The sequence below is a fragment of the Tursiops truncatus genome, chromosome 16 (assembly GCF_011762595.2).
Source record: "Tursiops truncatus isolate mTurTru1 chromosome 16, mTurTru1.mat.Y, whole genome shotgun sequence".
Classification (NCBI taxonomy): Eukaryota; Metazoa; Chordata; class Mammalia; order Artiodactyla; family Delphinidae; genus Tursiops; species Tursiops truncatus.
Window position 1 is genome coordinate 10564685 of NC_047049.1, and position 22183 is coordinate 10586867.

The following is a 22183-nucleotide window of genomic DNA, read 5'->3' on the forward strand; positions in this document are numbered from 1 at the left end:
GTAACTGCTGCAATTTAAAAACATCTGACTCTGGAAGGATGTCACTTCAAGACTTCCCCTCCCCTGACCCCGCAACAGGACGGCGGCTCCCTGGCTCAGTGCAGACACAGGTTTGGAAGGACCACAGCTGCAGGGCTGCACTGGGGCTCATTTGATAAGATCTTCACACACTCCCAGGCTGAGCCCGCAGTGGACGTGGCTGATCAAAGACATCCTGATGGTTCCAACTGGCACACCCAGGGCAGAGCTATGCAGGTGACCACTGGTACAGCCCCTCGAGTCTTTCCAAATGCAGTCTGTTCCATGGACTGCTGGAAAGTGACAGTCTTCAGACACCAGAAACGCTTCCCATCGCAGCAGGCCCAGGAATCTGGAGAACCACTTGGTGCGCGTGATCAGAACTGAATGGAGGGACGCCCGCTGCTTTGAAGAGAACCAGCTGGCCGAGGAGCGGCAGGCTCTGTACTCAGACTAAAAACGGTTCTCGACTGGCCGCTTTTAAACAGTTCGAAGAGCCGAGCAAGAGACAGCATATTGCCGATCGTGCTCCGGCACCTTCTGCCCGCGCCCTCTCATGCTGTAACGCCACCTGCCAGATAGGAATGGGAACTTGCCGCCACCACCTGGAGAAGCTTTCAAGCACTGGGATCCTACAGGGGAAAAGCTCCTACCTGGAGGCTGCTTCTTACTTCAGCGTCACCCAGCCGTTCCCTTGAAAGGATGTGGTAGCCAGGGCCCTCAGAAAACTGCAGTGACCCCCTCCCCATACTTGGAATCTCTATTTTCATCGTGTTTGGTGGAAGCCTATGCGTGAGCTTCTTCATCTCACTTCCTTCTAGATTCAGCGATTCAAAAAGCCCTGGAGATACTAAGGCTGTATCTCCAAGTTGCAAGTCCATTTCAGAGACATGAGCTGTGGCTGACTGTTGTGAAGGTTCTCAGCCTTTGCCCCCAGCTCAGCACCTAGAATGACCACAGCCAGAGCTAGCGCTGGGCCAGACGCTCACGCGGCGGCGGATGTGAGACTCACTGCGGCCCCGAATGACTCGTGCGCCGAACGGCCAATGCCACGTCTTCCAGGTGCGACATTTTATTATGCTTTACAACCGTGAAATCATAGGACGCTGGCTGCAATAGAAAACATTTCAGATGGAGGAATCGACCAAGCTGTGCCCGCCCACCCTTGCAGCCTCCTTCCAAACCCACAGGTCTCTCCGAGAACGTTCCTGGGTCCTTCCCTTGCAAATTCAGGAGGGCTGAAAGTAGACATTTAAAGTAGCAGGAACACCGTCGGCAAAATGGAAGCAGGAGGGTAACTTGGATAAACAACTGATGAGGAGCACACTACAGAAAACCTCTTCTACTGTGTTATGATAGGTGGTAGAGCGTGGCCTGGGCTCAGCGACCATCCTCCGAGGTCCCAGTCATACGGGGCCCTCGGTGATCCCCTCAGGGGGCAGGCTGGGTGCGCTGTCGGCCGTGGGCCTCTCATCTTTCTTCAGCGACGGCGGGACTCGTAGACTGACGTAGGGTTTGTGACAAGCTGTGTTGGCCAGAGGCGGGTAGTGCTGTCTGTAGCAAATGTAGGCAAAAATGAGGCCAATGACTCCACCAACAAAAGAATCTAGGACAGAAGAGCAAAACCAGGAGAAACGCGTTATGATTCATTCAAATGTGGCCAGTTATGTTTTCCAGAAAGCGCTTTTCCTACCGGCTGCAATGACTGGTTTGCTGATTGGACCCCCTGAAAGACTAAAGGAAAGAGAAACCTCACTGGATCTATAGATCTTGTGGCCTCCGCAAACTCTTATCATTTTTTAGAGCTTAAACATCCCTTTTAAGTGTGTACTTGAGTCTTCTCCTTATATAATATGCAGCTGAACACAGCATGAACTCAGATTTGCATTCTTGATTTTGAAAATCAATTCCAAGTTCTGGAAGAATTCCGGCCATCTCAATGGGATCTGGATACCCTCGGGGGCTGTCATTTCTTTTCCTTTAGCAAGTTCCCACTGGACTCCTGCAATGCTGCCAGTGTACCACAGAGACCCAGTAGGGCCTCAGTCAGTGATTTCCCAGGGATGAAATGAAACTTCTGAGTCACAAAGAGAATGAAACATTTTATTATACACCAGCATTGGCAAACTCGACAGTCCCGGTGGGAGGGGCCCAATGCCTCCAAAAAGCTGCAGATTCTATCAAGTTGGAGGGCGCTGGGGGGGCAGGCAAGGCAGGAGAGGGTATCTGCAGGTGAAACAGGCCTCCTCACCACCTCTATGGCGGCCCCTTGCCAAAAAGGGCATTCAGCTGGTTCCCAGTAGAGACCCCACGAAAGCAGCCCATCCCAACAATCTTCACTGTGTGTGTTTGTGTGTGTGTGTGCATGTGTGTGTCGTGTGCACGCATGCCCCTTAAACTGACTACGGGTTATTCTTGCCAAAAAGATCCTAAAATAATGGAAGACCTCCCCTGACAAGAGAAACTCTGCACTCTCATGAGGGTTGCTGCCAGGCTGAACTGTCAGCCTCCATTTGGGGGTTTCCACTTTCACCTCCATTACCTTGTTGAATCGCCCACACCTGCTATGGGCAGGGAGCATCAGCCCCATTTTACAGAAGAAATTCAGGCTCAGAGAGGCCAACAGAACTTTCCACGGCCCCACCCCTTGTTGATGACGGAACTGGCCTTGAACTCTGACGTCCCGACTCTGGCCTGCACTGCTTCTCGGGGCTGTGCTCGAACCCTGGCGGGTTCATCCCAGGCTTTCTGTTGTCCCAGCTTTCAGAAGACAGCAGGCCATGACTGAAGGGCGGTGCACCTGGGTTCAGACGGGGGACAGCAGCTTTCCTTTACCAGTGTCGGGGATGTTAAGTCTCCAGACCCTTCCCAGTAAGCAACACACTGTGTACTGACCTCAGTTTAAGTCACAAGCTGACTCTCCTGTGTCTCCTGCAGGGGCATTTGGGGTGGCTGTCAAAGAAATATATCTTCCAAGAAAACAAACTGTTCACCGCTTAGATATCTGCACCCCACGTATCAGCCCTTTTGTGATAGGTATTCTGGCTCCATCTAGAATAACTGGGATCATCTTTGAGGAAAAGGACAATATTTTGGTATTTTATTATCTTTTGAAGACGTGAGTCGTGACAATGATTTAATGAGAACTGCTTCTGAGCAGTATATCCCAGAGCACAACACAAAACAAGACCTTAAAATACATTGTCTAAAAAAACAGTGTCTATCACCGTTCCTCTGTTCCTCTCCGGCACTACTGGGGCCTTTCTAGTCCTTTCCCATCCTTCTTCTCACACACCAACTCAGCCGTCTACAGTTGTCATCTCTTCAGCATGGCCAAACTTTCACAGCATTTTAAATAAACACGTGAACTTAAAAAACACCTGTCACCCAAGAAACTGGAAAATGATATGTACTATGAATTCCTCACTGGAGTCACGAGGCATAATTAACACGATTAAATCACATTCCTTAAACTGAGAAAGTCTTCACACAGCCTGTGGCCAGCAGCCTGTGAAATGTGCCAGGGCCTTTTCCAGTTCAAGGTCTTAGAGTCACACTATTGTTTTGTTTTTCCAATAGCCCCAGAGAACAGCCCCACAGAGTGTTATTTTTATTAGTATCTGAAATGATCCAGGACACCTGCATTTAAGCCACTGACTACTGAACAGACCACACAGCAAAACCTACAAATAATGCCATTTGACTTTCTATTTTCTGTGACAAGGCATTTTAGTAGGTGCATCACTGACCAAAAGACATCAAATCATTCTGAGTATATGTTCCCCAGGCTGACTGGTGCGGCAGCAAGCCAGAGAATGGTGATTGCTGTCAATGTTGTTTTCCCATTTAATGGAATGAGTGAAAAGTGGTATCATAGGTGCCACCGCAGTCATCAGAAGTAACCAGGGCAATGAAAGGTCTAGCGAAGGCGCCTTCTCAACAAACTCATCCGGGGCTTTTTTCATCACAAAGGTGGTGAACAAGATTTACAAAATGACTTACTTTATGAGAGAGAATGCCACCAGGTGCCACTTGATGAAATCACATTCACATTCTACAGAGCATGTGCTGACAGAAAAGCAGGCAGGGGACAAGTGGGCCTTTATTAGGGAAAGAAACTACTTGGGTTTGACTTCACCCCAAATATGGTAGCATGGGACAAGGTGGGGCTGTGATTCAATGCGGGCATATGTGGAGCTCCGTGTCCCCGGAGTACACACGCTGCAGTCTCCTCACTCGGCCTTCATGTCATTCATCCATCACGTATGTTGCACAGGGATCAGGTGTCAGGCGTGATGCCCGGTCCTAGGACACGAGGCTGAACAAAACAGACACGTTCCCAGTCCTAGGGGAAGTGACAGTCTTATCAGTGTCACTTAGTGCACGCCATGAGGGAGCAGGTGGGTCTGTGAGATCAGCCAGAGAGTGGCCTGGCTTGTCTGGACTGGGGGAGTTTCACTGAGGACAAGACCCACCAGCCAGCCCTGCAGGACAACCAGGTGTGAACCCGGGGGAGGGGGAAGTGGAGGCAGGGAGGACAGCGCAGTCTTCTAGGCAGAGGAAGGAAGGGGCGTGGCAAGTCTGAGAAACTGAAGGAAGGTCCATCTTCTCTCAGGGGGTGGTGTCATCGTAAGTCTTTAGGACGTAAGTTGACTAGGCTTCTGGTGTGGGCTGGAAAAGAAGAGTGTTCCACGTCCCCTCAGCCTGGACCAGGGTCCCCACTGGCTCTCTGGGCTGCTGCCTGTGCACCTCTCAGCCCACATCTACCTCTCGGTGTCGACTCCCCCCTTGACTGCCTCACCTTCATTTCCCCGGAGCCCAGCAAACGTTCAGTAAATGTTTGGTGAACTGAGATACACTGAACAACATTTACAAGATGCACTAAAGAACAGACACCACCAGCCACAAAAGGCCACATATTGTGTGATGCCCGGAATATGCAATGTCCAGAAGAGGGAGATCCAGAGAAAGAAAGTAGATTCGTGGCTGCCAGGGGCTGCAGTGGATGGAAGACATGAACATTTTCTGGAATTAGATGGTGGTGATGGTTGCACAACTCTGAAGATACTAAAAACCTCTGAATTGGGAGAATTTATGAATTATGAGTAATGAATTATACCTCAACAAAGCTATTTAAAAGGGGAGGTTAGAATCAACACCTAGTATGCTCCAATGGTAGTAGAAAGAGGGCTAGGCTTTGAATCAGGCAACTTGGATTTGAATCCTTACCCATAAAATGGGCATGACCCCAACCCCTTCTTATGAGGTCAAAGGACAGGAAAGGGTCTCATGGAGTCTGGTCTACTGAGGTGACAGTCCTGCTCACCTGCTCCGACACAAACAAGCAGAAAGGCTTCTGAAGATGTGCTGTCAAGTCCTTGGGAGGAACACAGCCCTCTCTGTTGCCATGGCAACATCCAACATCACTCAGCTGGTGTGACTTGGGACCTTGTGTGCCTTGGGCTCTATGACCCAAGACCCTAGGGTAAATACCAGCTCTGGATAACTCAACAACCTCACAAGATTGTTTCTGTTCTTTTTATTCTACTACTAATGAAGCATCCTGTTTTTGTGACTTTGAGTTTCTATAAAAGAACTTACATAGCACAGAGAATGCACAATCCACCTGGTACACTGTGAGCTGGCAGGGCAGAGCCAAGTCTGTCTCCCTCAATACTGATGGCCTCCACCAGAGAATGCCTGGACACAGGCAACATAGTGCATGAGAGAATGGGTGAAAAAACCAGTGTATAGAAAAAAAGATACTAGTAAGAAAGGAATAGGATTTAGTCAAAATCATTCATTCATTCATTCCACACATATTTTTTGAGCACTGTTATGCATCAAGAATTGTTCCTCCAAAAGATATGCTGAAGTCCTAACCCCCAGTACCTCAGAATATAGCCTTATTTGGATATAGAGTCTGTATAAAGATGAGAAAATTAAAATCAGATCAGTAAAATGGGCTCTAATCTACTATGACTGGTGTCCTTATAAAAAGGAGAAATTTGGACACAGGGACAGACACACACGGAGGGAAGATGATGTGAAGAAACACAAGGAAAATACCATGTAAAGATGGAGGCAGAGACTGGAATTATGCTTCCATAAGCCAAGAAATATCTGTGACTAATAAGCTGGAAGAGGCAAGGAAGGCTCTTTCCCGTACAGGCGTCAGAGGGAGTGTGGCCGCCCAACACCTTGATTTTCCGCTTCTAGCCTCCAGGACCATGAGATGATTTCTATTCTTCCAAGCCACTCAGTTTGTGGAACTTTGTTACAGCAGCCCTAGGAAACTAACACAAGTACCTACTAAGTGTCATGCCAACAAAAGAGACACAAATCCCTGCACACAGAGAGAGTATATTCTAGTACAGAGCTCAGCAAACTATGTGCACCATTCATTTACATGCTGTCTATAGCTGCTTTCACGCCACCATTGCCAACTTGAGTAGCTACAACAGAGACTGTATGACCCACATAAAGCCTAAGATATTTACTATCTGACCCTTTACAGAAAAAGTTTGCAGACTCCTACTCAAGTAGATAAGACCGGACAATAATCAATACTAAGAAATGACTTAGTTTGTCAGACGGTGGTAATAGACGAGCAAAGGCGATTGTCAGACGGTGGTAATAAATGAGCAAAGGTGAGAGCCACAGGGAGTGTGGTGGACCAGCTGCGATTTCAGCAGAATGGTCACTTAAGACGGCCTCACTCAACCTAAGATTAGGAGGGGGAAGGGAAGGAGCCACACACACATCTGAGAGAAGAGCATTCCAGGCACGGGAGAAAGCCAGTGCAAAGGTCCTGAGGTGGGAAAGCACTGGCATGAACAAGGAGGGGCACTGCAGAATACTAACAGGGAGGCAGGAACCGAGGGACCAGATCTTAATGCCACTGCAGGACCTGGGCTTTGACGCTGACAGCAATGGGGAGTGACCAGGGGCTTTTCACGGAGGTGAGGCACCACATGTGACAGGGCTTTAAAGGCTCGTTCTGGCTGCAGTGTGAGGGGCAAAGGAGGAAGGAGGGAGAATGGTAGCCGGGCTTCAGCAATAAGCCAGGCGCAGGTGAGGGTGGACTACAGTGGGAAAAGGAAGTTGGATTCTGGAACTATTCTGAACATAGAGCCAACAGAAGAAACCAGAGAAAATCACAGAAAACAGAGGAGAGCATTCCCTCGAATAAGTGAAGCCAGGTGGTCAACGAGACTTGGGAGCAGCCCAAACCTATCTTCCCTGGGAACTAAGGAATGAGGGACGCCAGGGCAGAGGGCCTGGCTGAGAAAGCCTCTCTTGAGGCCCAAAGCTCCCTGTCCAGTGGGTTCTGATTAAAAGGGAGGGGGCGGCCTGGGGCTGCAGAGCGCTCGAGCCCTCTCTCAGGGATGCCCTGGGTATGAAGGCAGACATGGGCAGACTCATGGGCAGTCAAGGCTCAGAGGTCCCCAGACCCCAAGCAGCATTGGCAGCTGAAGACAAATGTGAACGCAGACCCCACCACCCGGGACAGCTGACTGCAGAGGGAAGATGAGGGGAGATCAGTTCACTCAGGACGGAGGATCTTGGAGGGAGAATCTCAGTGTTCTTGTTCTATGTAAGGCTGGTGGGTTTTGGTGGGAACAATGGTTTCATTTCAAAGTCTCCTTTTCAAGTCACTTCATTTAGAAAGTTTAGAGATTGGTTCTGACAGCCCAAGGGAGGGAGGCCTGGTGAACAGTGTGTGTGCCTCAACTGTGTGTGTGTGTGTGTGTGTGTGCGCGCGTGCGTGCGCGTGTGTGTGCGTATGTGCGCGTGCGTGCATGTGTGCGTGCACGTGCGTGTGTGTGCGTGCGTGCGCGTGTGTGCGTGCGTGCGTGCATGCGTGCGCGTGCGTGCGTGTGTGTGTAGGGTGAATGTGGGGGGACAGGAGGGAGCAGCCTCTACCTGGCTTTTTAGTGTGGCTCACGTACAGTCGGGCGCTGTGTCTCTGTCCCCAAACACCGCATCTGCAGAGACTGGAAACTACACATAAATTCATTTCACATCACAGACCCTTCACAGCCCAGTCAGAGAAACCTGGCAAAGGCAATGGCACCATCTTGAAATTTTCAGCCCAGTCAAGCATGGCATCTGTGACTGACATGGATGCGTTCCAGCCTCAGGCTGGGTGGAAACAAATGACTGCTTCCTCCCTTGAGACATGGTTTTCTGGATTATATTCAGAGGGAGGTGCTCTTTCTTAGGACGAAACACTACACAGGCACTCAGCGCTGCTTAAAATGACCTATGATTAGAGAATCAGCGTTGGTTAGAAGGCTACCCGAAAGCTGGAGTCACACAAGGAAAGCCTGGACCCAGATCCAGGGATTTGAGGGCAGAGGCAGCTCCTCATTATGTCCATTAATGGAGAAAAACAACACACTCCTGCCACTTCTAGCTATAACTGTCCACTGACTGGACACCACACTCACACAAGACTGTGAGTTGGGGCAGAAGAGGCTTCAATGAGGTGCTCTGTTCTTTCTGTGCGTTTTTCTCTACAGATGTTCTTCCCAGCATGGAAATTCCACAAGTTTTAACTCTGAAAACACACAGTTAATCACAAAGGTAAGCTTCTTTGTGAAGCACTGGCCCTGTGGTCGGCCTCACCCATGGACTCTCTAGCTTCTGGCTGACCCGAAAGCCAGCATGTCACAAAGACGTGGAGAACCTTAGCCAGATAAAGATTTATTATCCAGCCAGTGCTTTTATTTCTGAAGAGGTCCTGCTAACTGTTTCACTGCCCCTCCAGACCATGGCCTGTGCCCTCCATTTTCCTCACTTAATGAAACAACAGACTTGTGTGTCTGGAGTGGAGCTGGAAAGGCAGAAAAGACCAGAAGGGCGTCGATAACAGAAAACCCCTATGATAATGAACAGAGCAAAGCGTTTGAGATTACGGGCTATTTACTGTATATGAATATGTAATCGAGTAATTGGATATCCTGCCACATCAGGCGCAGTTGCTTAAATCAAAATTGGAATGGAGTCATAAAAGTCTCGTAATATTAATGTTGTTAACTAAAGTCTATAATGAGAGGTTCTCAGGTTGTGCTGCTGCCTATGGGTCTCCCCGTGAATTCTCATCATGACAGATGACCCCCGCCCACGGGCACTGGACACCTCAGTCCACCAAAGAGCAACAACTTATTAATCGCGGTCGGGCATCCTGCCTCAAACACCCACCTGCACAGCAGTCGAAGGCCTCACTATCCATCCCTTCTGGAAACGCTGGCAGCCTCTTTGATTTCTCCCTTAATAAGTGAGTGTTGAATGAATACAATTTCCCACTCACTGAACATTGCGTCTTCTTAAGACGTAATAAGGGAAAGAAAGATGGAGCTGAGATGTGGCTACAGGTCAGGCTTTCTCAACCTCAGCAACAGACATTCGGGGCTGTGGGGAAGGTGCTATCTTGTGCACTGTAGGATGTTTAGTAGCATCCCTGGCCTCTACCTACGAGATGCCAGTAGCACCCACCACAGACACCACCTCTACTTGCGAAGATGTCTCCAGTCATTGCTAAATGTCCCCTGGGAGATTCAGTTGCCCCCACTGAGACCACTGGTATAGACAGTGACGGATGGCCTCATAAAGGGGAATTCAGGTGAAATAAGCCTGACTCGGAGCCCATTAGAGGATCCCAGGAAAGGCACGCTCCACTCCTGGCTGACTCCTGGGTACAAACTGAACAGACGATGGCACAGCCGAATGGATAGCTGGGCCACACCCATGACCTGTACCAACTGAGGTACATTCAGTTTTGGCTGCAGGAGTCTACCATGATGCAATTTTGGCTTGCCCCCCCCCCATCCCAAGTATGGCCCTAAACATCACTGATCATAGATTCTCTTGCTTTGCTTTCCCATCAGCCCACAGAGCATTAATATTCTCCCTCTACTGCTCCAAGTTCCTTTCTGTGCCAGTTGGATAGAATGGGTGTGAAGCCCTGTTGCCAGCAGGCCTCGAGTGCACCAGCTGCATCAGGAGTCCAGCATTTCCCCAAAGCCAAGAGCTGTGATCCTTCATCCTTTCATGACACGCCAGCCGCAGCTCGGTAATGAGTAACAAAAGAGCATTTAATAGAGGCCAACCTCACGTCTTAGGTTTTCAAGACAAGATCACTACCCAAAAGCTCTTACTACCTTCCAAGATGAAGCCAAAATCTCTTCAAGTCTAAAACCCTTAATCATTTCTCAGGTCCTAAGTGGCTGAATAAAAGGGGAAACCAGGGATTCACGGCTTACAAACAGACCACGTTCCAAAAGCATGTCCACCTCGAAATCAGTGGTTTGGGAAACACACACATCCTTCGTTAGAAATGATGCTCTAAGCAACGACATACCGGTTCACATTGGTGCAATACATTTTCATTTACAAAGTACACTCAGATCCATTATTTCATTCAGCCTGTGAAACGGCTCTGGGAAATATCGGGGGATTATTGTTCCCATGTTCAGAAGAAGAAACTACAGTTTACAAGGATAAATGAGAAGCGGTCCGTGAAATGCCATCTAGCCCATAACAGTTCTCATGGGGAAATGCCCTAATCATACGCGCCACAATGATTCTGTTGGAAAATATTCCTAGTTCCAAGGGTGCAATGGTTATGCCCTTGTGCTGTTGGCTCAGCGATCCTCTCCCTGCCCCTCTCTCATTACATGGTCTCATGTATCCAGAACTTCATCCAAGTCACTGATAAAAGCAGAGAACAAGGGAGGGCTCCGGGTCCAGCCTGATGGGCCTCGACTGACTGCCCCCATCAGCATGGCCTCAAGACCCCCATCAGTGCTTGATGCCTCCACCTGTCCAGACCGCGCATCAGTCTCCCTTTCCCCCTTCACCCGCCAGGCTGAAGCTGGAGGCTCATGACACCCAGAACGTGAGTTCCAGGAGGGTGGAGGGTGGAGCTGAGGCCAGAGACGGAGCAGAAGGCTTCCGGAGAAGGTGGGGCAAAGGCACCTCCAACTAGGAGTTCCCCTCACCTCTAGCCTCAACTGCCGCCTCACTACTACTGGAACACCTGGGAAGAGGTGAGAAGAGGGCGGTCAGAAAAGGGGGAGGAGGGGAATGGCGCCTGCTGACAGTAGGAAGACAGGAAGGGAAGAGGAGGTGGAGGCCACAGACCAATCGCAGAAGAGGCCACTCGTCCAGGGAAGCTGGATTAGGCGCATTTAATTCAGTGCGTTTGCTGAAAGCTGACACAGTGGAGCTCTCCACGGTAATTCTCAGATGTCATCAGAATTAACAAACTGGCTTGTTAACAATGCAGATTCCTGGCCGCCACTCCAGACCCACCCCCAAGAATCCAGCTCCTAGCTCAGAGCGGCCTGGTCCAGGTGATCTGAGGATCGGCCTTTGGGAAACACAGCCCTAGACCCTGCGCTCCCAGAGGCCACACATCCTGTGGACATCGCCTCTGCCTCTGCTCCCTTTCTTGCAGTGGCAGATGCTACTGTGGTCCAGTCAAGCTGAGAGCTGCAGCCGATCTGCAGAGGCGCGTGGCATGGTTTAGTTTTATTCCAGGAACAAGCCCCTCACTTGTTCTGTGTTATTTTGACTTTGCACAGATTCCCCAGGACTGATACACACAGGTAAGCCTCACTCAGCCTTGCAGTGGCTGCTGGCATCCATCCCTGGCCTGGACATGGTGACAGATATGTCCTTGTGGGATGGATCTGAGATGTGAAAGGAGCCAACAACCACCGGGCATCAAGTCTGAGATGGAGGCCAGGGGTCCAGCAGGGAAGTCCATCTGAGTCTGTGACTGAGCGCCTGCCATCCTAGCGGGACCTGAGGGGTCTACTGGAGCATGAAGGAGGGGGAGGAACTCCGATTCTGTCCCCAGCAAGGACAGTATGAAGGCCAGAACTCACCTGAACAGGTGCATTTTCTTTAAAACTGTGTCTGCTCTGTCATTTCAGCCTACTCTGGCTTCTCACAGTGGGCACTTACCTCTCCCCAGTAGGTGTATGTCTCCCCGCTTCCCTGCAGGAGAGAGGCAGACGGCCCAAGGACTGGGCGGGCCCCAGGCAGGAACTCACCTTGCCAGTGATGCTTGTAGTCGCACATGCGGGACAGGGCGATCATCATGGCGCAGTACAGGGGCAGGATGGCAGCACAGAGCCGCCAGCTCTTCCCCCGCCCACTCTCGGTGAAGCAGTGCAACTTGCCAGCCAAGTAAAATGTCGTGAAGCCGAGTCCCGAAAAGGCAACTGCCGAAGAGAAACAGCAGGTGTTACTCTAGCAGGCGGGAAGCAGCAGGGAACAGGGCACCCTGAGCGTTCTGTCTGCCATCTTGCACACTACCAGGGCCAAGGCCATGTTGGCACCAGGCACCATCTAGGCAATCTGTGCTCTTGCTAGAACCACGCTGGTATGAGAATGAGAATAGGTCAACAATGAGGATGACCTTCCAGGCTCGCATGTGATCAAAATCTATTCTATTTCATTCATTCATTCATTCAACAATGACTTAATGGGTGTCTACTGTGTGCTAGACAGGCACTGACCAAGGTGGGGGGGAATAAAAAGAAGCCTCAGAGTCTATATCTGGTCTCAAGGGGCTCACGGTCTGAATGAAGGTGATGGCCACGCTAATAGAGAGTTTTAATACAACGTGTTGATTTCTACAAGAAAAAAGAGTGCATGCAAAACAAATGACTGTGGTGACAGCATAGCTTTGGAGGGGGAGGGAAAGTAAGGGATTTCTGGCTTGGTGGCACTCAGTAAAGCTGGAACAGCAAGTGCTGTGGAGAAGTGAGTTTGACAGAGAAACCAATGATGACAAATTCCTTATTTTCTCTTACAGATTATGGTTATTAATTTTTAGAATTGCAAAGACAACTCATAGCTGTGCTGAATCCATTGTCAAAAGTGTGGAGTCGGGGGTAGTATGTGAACCCCAAGCTTTCCATCCAGTCAGGTTTAAACCACAGTTGAACTCAGTGAGTAAGGTGGGTCTTCTGTGGGCTTAGAACAACGGTCCTCAACCCCGGCTACACTCGGAGTCACCTTTAAAACCTGGGAAGCTTTCAAAACTACTGGTAGCCAGGTATCATTGTCAGACAGTCTGTTTGCACTGGTCTGGAGTGGACCTTAGTGGTGTGTGTGCGTGCGTGCCTGTGTGTGTGTGTGTGCGGGTGGGGGGGGGGACTCCCCAGGTGATTCTATTTTTTAAAAACAATTAATTATTTATTTAGTTTTGGCTGCGTTAGGTCTTTGTTGCTGCACGCAGCTTTCTCTAGTTGCGGCGAGTGGGGGCTACTCTTCACTGCAGTGCGCAGGCTTCTCATTGCAGTGGCTTCTCTTGTTGTGGAGCACGGGCTCTAGGGCGTGTGGGCTTCAGTAGTTGTGGCATGTGGGCTCAGTAGTTGTGGCTCGCGGGCTCTAGAGCGCAGGCTCAGTAGTTGTGGCGCACGGGCTTAGTTGCTCTGCGGCATGTGGGATCTTCCCGCACCAGGGCTCGAATCCGTGTCCCCTGCATTAGCAGGCAGATTCTTAACCACTGCGCTGCCAGGGAAGTCCTCCCCAGGTGAGTCTAAAGGCAGCCAGGAGTGAGTTTAGATGCTTTTGTTGAAGGCAGGGGCTACAGCTCCCACCTTCTCTAGACACCAGCCTATTCAAAACTTTTCTCTTGATGAGAAAATACTCCTGAGGCCTGAGGGGCAGAGCTCCTAGGTAACCAGACCGCACGGTGATTTGGTAGATTTGGTAGAATGGGTCTAACGTCATAACACCAAGGACTTTAAAAGACTGTCTGAAACCTGAGCAGCGGCCTCGGCATCAGTGAGTTTGTCACAAATACAGAATGTCAGGCCCACCCCAGACCTACTGAGTTAGAATCCGTATTTCACCAGATCCACAAGCGAGCTGTGTGTGCCCCAAAGTCTGAGAAGGTCTGGCCTACAGCACATTCATCCTCGTTATACAACATCTATGAGAGTCCATCTTCAGGAAATAATACAAAACTATAGAGAAATCTAGAAGATATTCTGCTCAAAGTTATTTATAATTATGGGAAAATGTAAAGATAAAGAACTGGGATATTTCCATTCAACGGATTATGATGCAACCATGGAAATTACTGTGACTATGTAGCACTACAGACAATACTTAGGACACGATGTTAAGAGAAAAAAGCAAGAGCCTAAATTGTAGGTTCAAGATAATCATGGTTATAGTACATAAAAATGAATAACCTGCAACTTTAACAAATTATCTCTGATAATAACGTGTCTTCTTAAACGGGGTTCCCCAAGTATGAACACAAGCTTGTACCAAAGCAGAACTTTCTCAGCAATCAAATTAAACAAGTAACAGAGTATTTTTGTTTTTAAACAGGATATTAAGCCAGGTTTATCTCAGGAATAAAAATGAAGCCCTTAAACATTTCTGAATAATGATTTGTGCTCAAACAGGAAGCAGTGCCAACATATACTGAATATTCTGTTTAAAGTAAAACTAGGCGCCAACTGCATTGCCCAGGCCTGTTCTGGATCGTCTGCTATGATGAAGGGTATTAAGTGATTTACAGGGTGTCCAAAGCGGCCCCATTTGGCCATCACCCTCCTAGCAAGTGCAACGGGTTCTTAATTGCCCATCCTCACCCACTTTGCTCTGTCTCTGCTTTTCGTTCACACTCTGCCCTGAGGTAACAGAGTGGGGGAGGGCTGGACACTTGGTTCTGGTGGGTACCGGCCTCATTCTGAGCTCTTACAGGAGGAGTAACGGACTTCGTTCAAATCTGACAGTTTAGCAGTCTACCCACCTATTACTGCTACTCCATTTATATAAGCATCTTGAGCATCCATGGATTTGAGTATCTGTGGGGCTCCTGGTACCATTCCCCAAAGGATGCTGAGGGATGACTGTACATAGAATGTGGCGAGCCTAAAAGATCTGCCCTGGGGCTTTGTAGGGTTATGGATGAAAGTTTCCAAGATTTGAATCAGAGAAGAGGCAGCCCTGGGTGTTGCCAAGTTGTCATCTCTTGGGAAAAGAAGTCTCATTAAAAAGAAGGTCAATGAGCGTAGAGGGGATGTTGAGCAGGAATTTGTATGTGTCCCCATAAAAAATGGTTTGGAGACTTTAAGACATATGAGTCCCAGCTCAGCAGCCAACAGCCCTGAGCCTCTGGGCATATTCACAAGATGGACAAGAGAAGGGGCCGCTGAAAACCCTCCAAGGTCAAGTCCTGGGGCAGGTGGTTTGAGGCCAGACCCTCAGCTTCCACCCGGTCACCTCCTTGCCCCCAGGAACTCAAATTTGGCCAGTTTTGACAGTGAGGCTGTGGCTCATTCTTTGGAGAGCAGGTAAAGTATATTCTCTCCTGCTCAGTGGGGCCCACGCTGCAGGTCCTCCAAACTGGAGAAGCATCTACTTCTTTGAAAAGGAGGAGGAATTCAAAGGCATTTTAAAGGCTGCGTTCAACAGCCTGGATCACGTGGGCAAGCAGCAGCAGCCAGTCTCACATCCTATTGGGCCTCCGGGCAGCACTTTTAAAGCAGTACTGTGCACCCTTGTCTAGCTGACATGAGAGACTCGGATTCCATGCTAGACCTTACGCTTGTCACTTTCTCACTGATATTCCTACAGTTACTGAACCAGCATGATGTCCTTTGGCAAAGGGCTTCTGAGGCACTTCCTTCTGGCCCAGGAGGCACATCCCAGCTGTGGGCAGCTCAGGCGCTTTGTCAAAATTCCTGCTTTCCCAAATACCAACTGAATAAGAATCAGGCTCTACCAAACCATCCTGAATTCATAGGATCCCACAGTTTTTCTGCCACCTCCTCCTGTGAGGCTGGGGGTTTGGGACCAGGATGTAATCTCCCATGAGCCTTCCAGCTCTGAGATCCTGGGACTTACCAAGGCTCAGATTCAAGTTCAACTGGGAGAAAAAGAAAACAGAAAGGTTTTTAAAGAAATTCTTTCCAATTCTAGCCAAACATCACCCTCTTCTCTTCTCAAAGAAACATGCACTTGAGACCCTGAGGGGCTGTAGAAGTTTTTATGCTAGTGAAGGGCAGGTGAGATGACATTCGTTCCAAGTGACCGTCTTCCCCCTGAAACACGGTCCTTGCTTCCAGCGTGATTAGGAAATAAAACTGAGAATTGGGCAAAGATGCAGGCAGAGCACTGGACATTTTGGAAGATCGGGATTATAAAACAGGATAAATGCATTCATATTTTGCTAACATTATTAACAGAAATATGATTAGAACAGTCCCAAGCCAGTGGTGTGAGAGAAAACTGAGTCTACCTCTTCAGGGGTAGAACAGAGTTTAGAACACACACACACACACACACACACACACACACACACAAGCACTCATGGTGATGGTGGGAAGAGCATATGCCCCTTCCTTTCAGAGCTTGTAGCAGGTTTTCTTGGCTGGAAGCAGCTGATTGTAAATATTTCTATGTTGATCTGGCTGTGAAAAGTAAAGATGCTCTTGGAGCCTCTAAACTAGGAAGCAGATGAAAGAGTGTGGCTTCCCCACCCTGTTTCTGGCATTTTCAGTGCTCACTTGGCTGTCATCAATGAAGAGTCAATAAGCAAAGCATCACAGTACCAGTTGCTGGTCCAGGTGGTGATGCCAGGCGTGTCGCATTAACAGGTCTATCTGCCTGCCCAGTGATTCTGAAAGGAAATCACTGATTCTTCTCTCCAGCTGCATAGATGAATTGTCACAGGTTTACAACATTCCCTTTGCAAAGAAAGGTCTATTTACTGAGACAGCTTAGGTGAAAGAATGTTGTTTTGCTTTTTCCTCCTCAGTTGACTTTTCAACCAAGTGGAAGAGGTTTGGACCCCAAGGATTGCAAGAAATAAGAAAACCAGCACCAAAGAAAAAAGCTTTAAAAGCAAACGAGATAAGAATCGGGACAGACCCAGCTTTTCGTGTTGTATTTTTCACTTCTGCTAATTATAATGAATTTCCCCAGACAAACTGATAATTCCTGGCACCACAAATGGAATTGTGTTCTAATGCGGTTGTACAAATTTTTCATTATATGATCCTCAAAGAGTTAGTATTTTCTTTTCCAAGACGGAGAAGGGCAATACCAGGTGGTTGAGTAACTTTTCATGTTGAAGGGTGTTTTGAGTTTGCCAGTGCATCTCCACAAGACCACCCAAAACCAAGGATGTGGGAACAAGCATGCCTAGTCAGCACTTTGCAGACCCTGACAAGCAGGAGAGGGCTGTTGGGAGTCAGGGATCCAGGTTCCCACCTTGGCTCTGCCATTAACTGAATGCACGATCTTGGACAAGTTGCTTTCCCTCTCTGGGCTTCAGGTTGCTCTGCAAAATAAGAGGCTGAACCACAAGTGGCCACCACATCACGCCCGGGGGAGCCAGGCAGATGGGGAACATGAGTAAAGTAGTTGGATGTTGAGTCAATTTTTTTTGCAACAGAAAACCCTCCCGGGTTCTATTTCTAGACGCTCAGATCCAGGAAGTACTTCACTTCCAGAAAAAATTAATGCTTCATTTGTGATTATAAATGGCAACTAATACCTGGCCTCGCTGTTGGGAGACATCTGAGAGTAGTGAGGACTGGGGCAAACTGGGGAACACCTGCCTGTTTAAAGGTGCAGCCCCACCTCTGCTCAAGCTGGTGTCCGCCACACGGGCTCAGTGTTCTCAGAAGTTTTGATCTTGTAACAGAAGAAGGAAACCCTGATATTTATGGGAAATGTCTCCATTTTAAATATTAACAACTCATCAGAATTGAATACAGTACAGACCAAATGAACTCATCCACGGGCCAGCAGGGCTGGGGGCTGGGTCTGCAGGCTGCCAACTCGAGAGCTCACCTGCCTTCCGGTGCTAACGGTCCACTGTTTAAATGACCTCCTAAGCTTGCGCTGAGCATGACGCACACCAATTCATCCCTTCTCTTCACACTAGAGCAAAGAAGCACTCGATAAGTTTGGGGTGGTTCTGTTTAAACCAATAACAACAACAAATTAAGTTACACAGGAGATTTGAGGATTGAATAATCCATTCAGCCGGAGGGAGTATTGTGCGCTGTTGAAGAAAGCGGGCTTTTCGGGCAAACCGAGCATATGTGGACTCAACTCTGCCACTTTCTCCCATGTGAGCTCATCTCTGGGGGCCTCAGTTTCCTCATTTGCGCAGTGGGGTTAGTAGCACTCAACCCACAAAGCCATCTTGAGGATGCGTTCAGGAGGACCTGTGACATGCTTAGCGTCCTTACTGGGCGCCGGGTGATCGCTCTCCTAACACTGCTGGCTGCCGCAGCTGCCATGCTCCTGCTGTACCCGGCCTGGTTCTGTAAAGTTCCATCCTCAAAGAAAAGCCTTCACAAGCTCCACTCTTGCAATCTGCAGCTCTTCAGTTACATAACTGCATGCTTGCTCACAGAGAATTCTGGAACCGGGTTCTCAGCCTCTCACAATTCTGCAGCCCCCGTGGCCCTCAGCAGATGTAAAATGATCTTAGCTGGTCAAATGAACAAACTTAAAGGAGCCAGCGGAGATACTGTTCCCACCCCACTCTGCAGATGCCTGAAGCTCTCAGATGAGAGCGTCAGACAACCAGCAGGCCATTCTTATGCTACATGACCCATCATCGCATAGCTTGCTTCTACGATTCCAAGTTTCACTGTGTTGAAACCTATTTTTATGTCCCTGTGGCCCCAAATCCCTTAAGAGGATTAGTTTCTCATTCATAGTTTCAGTTTCATAGTTTCTCAATGCATAGCTCATTCTAGCTAAGATGCCCGTTCTGTTTTCTTTTTTATGACAAGCTATATTCATTAACATTCTAAGTTACTGATTAAGAGATTTCACTTTCAAAAAAGGATGAAAGAAGATCGCTACAAATCTTAGAACGTGGGTCCACAGTGCATCTGTAGCCTAACTCATTCAACCGAACAGGAAAGCCAGTTATTATTCCTCATGAAATGACTGACAGAAGATCATTAGCATCTGATGTAGCTACCGAACCAGAGTTATAATTTCGAGGGGAAATTCTGATAATATTACAGAATAGACTCAGTACCCACAGTGATTTTTTTTTTAAGTCTCTCCTTCTCTCTAATCCAGCAGTAATGCGATTGTTTTGCTCTGATGTAGGAGACAAAAAGTCTATCTTGGCTGGAATGAAGAGAATTCTCAAAATCCCAGAAATCTTCTGAATTTCACGCCAATGATTCCTCTAAAATTTCTTTTAAAAACAAGAGTCCATTGCAATTGATATAATCCAAGGATGGGGGGTTAAGCTTATTCATCCCTGCAGTAGAGCTGTCTGTGATTCCAGGCAGGTCAGAGTGGCCAACAGCCTCAGGTAGAATGACTTACTCTGGTACCATCAGCCTTAAGATTTAACAAGAGTTAAATCTTTCAGCTGGTAAGGAGCTGGGACAAAGGAGAATGGGGGGGGTCCTAAGCTCCTTGGGGGAGGCAGGCAGAGTTTGAGGCTGTTGAAGTCAACACCACTTGACCGCCCGATCCAGAGGGATGGAGAGAACCATCCTGGCCCACTGAAGATAGCCAAGAAGACCTAGTGGATACAACCACAGAGATGTAAAATGAACTGAGAACCTACAGTGAGGCAGAGGTGAAGTAGGGACTGAGCACAGGTAAGAAGTGCTCTTGTAGCCCAGCTGGATGGACCCAGGTAGGCGACCTGACCCCATCACCTCCTACCTGTGTGACCTAAGGAGAGGAGCTTAACTCCTGAAGTTCAGCCTTGCCATCTATAAGTCAACAGCTGTCCACAGAGCAATTGAGAGAACCAACGATAGAGTGTCCATGGCATACTGGACAAAGCGCCTGGCACGCCTTAGGCCCTAAGTTAAAATCTGATCTCTTTTCCCTTTCATCTGTTTTTTCTACTTATGCTCTTTCTCAAAACCATGCTACCTCCCCACAGTGCATCTGAGAACATGGAAGAGGAAACAAAACAAATGCACATACAAAGATAACAAGCATGTGAGTTCCACGGACCAGAATGGCTCCATGACCAAGACACCAAGATGGTGTCTGTGTCTGTTGCCATTATATCCTTCACATCAAGAACAGTGCCAGGCACATCATTGGTGCTCAATAAAGACAAGTGAATGAACAAATTAATGACATGAAGGGTAATATGAAAACTGGACCAGATGATGTGTACTCTTCAGGGCTCTAAGGAAACACAGTGATGAGCATCCCTTTTCTGCCTAACAAACTCCTACTCACCCTGCAAGTCTCTTTAAATGTCACTTCCTCAGAGGCCTTCCCTGGCCCCACCAGCAGGTGTAACAGGCTCTGACTGCCCTCTGCACCTGTCCTTCGTAACACTTAGCACCACTCTTTTCATTTATGTGATTGTCTAGCATCTATCTCCCTTCCACTAGATTCTCAGCTCTGCGAGGGCAGAGGCTGTGTACCCTGTGCCTGCACTCACTAGGTGCTCAATAAATGTACACACTGAATGAATGGCTAAAGACCTGATAATCAGGGGAGGTTTCACAAAGGAAGAAGACAGGGCTGCATCCAACGGAGGCGAAGGGTTAGAGTCAGGCTCGGAACTTCACTGGCTCAGGATAACGTGAGAGAGGGAGGTGAGCTGGGCCCTCATTGAATTCTTCCTTATCACAGCCCACCCTCCAGACATATGGTGTGTGTAACACACACACACACACACACACACACACACACACACACACACACACACACACACACACACACACACTTCCCTGGGCTCATCCTATGAGGATGACCCCAGAATCCTCCTAGAGCCTTCAGAGCAGGAGTCCCTCTGTTCTCCAGAGACTAACAGCCACCTCCCAGATATCTGGGCTAAATACTGGGGAAAAATTTAAGAAGCTACAGAAAGGGAAGCAACACGAGATTCTAAGGGTCTGAAGGAAGGGCAGGTGGAGTGCTGTTTCAATGAACAAGAAAAGAAGAAAAGTGGAAACTGTTTACCAGGTACCAGGAGTGTTCCATCAAAAGGACAACAAAACCATCAGTCACTGAGAGCCTCCATCTGTCAGACTGTGCTAGGAAGCTTTCATTACCTGGCTTCACTGCATCCCTAGAACAACACAATGATGTAGAAGTTGGGCCTGTTACATGGGTGAGAAATGGAGGCTCAGGTCAAATTACCTACCGAAGGTTAATGCAGTCCTTAAGAAATTGTGAATTGTTTCTAAATAGAGAAAAAAATCACAGATTTTCCTAGCATAGTTGTAGTTATAGCAACGTTAACTGCCTGTTTGTTTTATAGCCCCTGTAGGCATGTGACTATCGGGGTCACTGTTGACGCCTTAGGACCCAGCACACTGCCTGCGAGGCGAAGTCAGCAAAACACGGTGACAGAATGAATATGTAAATGGTAGAGACTATTTATTCTTTCACAAACATAACTTCACTCAATTAAGTACTCTGGCAAAAGGCCAAGGTCCTTGGGGACAGAAAGACATTATATGGCCATGAAAGGTCACGTCCTCCATTCCCTGCTTCTAGGCAGGGGGATTCTTCAGCCACCTGAGCCAGACGAGATTTCCATCTCATGATGGAAAGGACCGCTCAGCCTTGTTTAAGGAAGGAGCAATGGGGAAAAGGAGAAGGTAGCAAAAAGCTCATAATTAGTCTGAAAGCAAATGTCAGAGGCAGGAAATACAAACAGAGTAAAGCAGACTACAAATTCCTTGCATAACCCCAGTCTGCATCTCCAAAGAGGATTTTGTTCTGAAAAAGAAAAAAAAAGAACCAACCCAGGCACAATGTGCGAGAAGTGCAGAGGAAGCACGAGTGGTAGGGAAAGAAACTGACTTGAGGAGAAGATGATGGTGGTCCTTTTGTCAAGCCCCGGAAGCACCAATCCTGGGAAGCAGCAAAGCATCAGCCGAGGAGGATTAAGGGTTTTTAAATGACAGAAGCCACTTTGGCTCCCCGCATCCACCCTATGCTGACTGATGAAAAATTCTTATTAGGAATCATAAATATTACTCCTCACGCTAGAGAGAGCTAAGAACAGTCACCACGATGGGATGTGATTCTGCATATCACAACATCCTAATCTACTGAAGGTCTAAATCCCCAGGACAGCTTTTGCTTTTTTTCAGTCTTGATTATATGCCACAATGACCTGAAACATAAATATAAGAGTAAGCCTTCAAAAGGG

The 22183-nt window shown here is 48.3% G+C and overlaps 1 protein-coding gene across 1 annotated transcript in view; it reads right to left on the reverse strand.

The window, feature by feature from the left end:
• Positions 1 to 643: 643 nt before the first annotated feature.
• PLPP4 (phospholipid phosphatase 4) overlaps positions 644 to 22183 on the reverse strand; it is a 59116-nt gene continuing 37576 nt past the window's right edge. Inside the window, exons 3-4 of the mRNA XM_073793723.1 lie at positions 12084 to 12254; positions 644 to 1624 (exon numbers count right to left, since the gene is read on the reverse strand). Of these exons, the coding sequence (XP_073649824.1) occupies positions 1425 to 1624; positions 12084 to 12254 (371 nt within the window). The 3' untranslated portion in view covers positions 644 to 1424. The remainder of the gene's footprint in view (positions 1625 to 12083; positions 12255 to 22183) is intronic.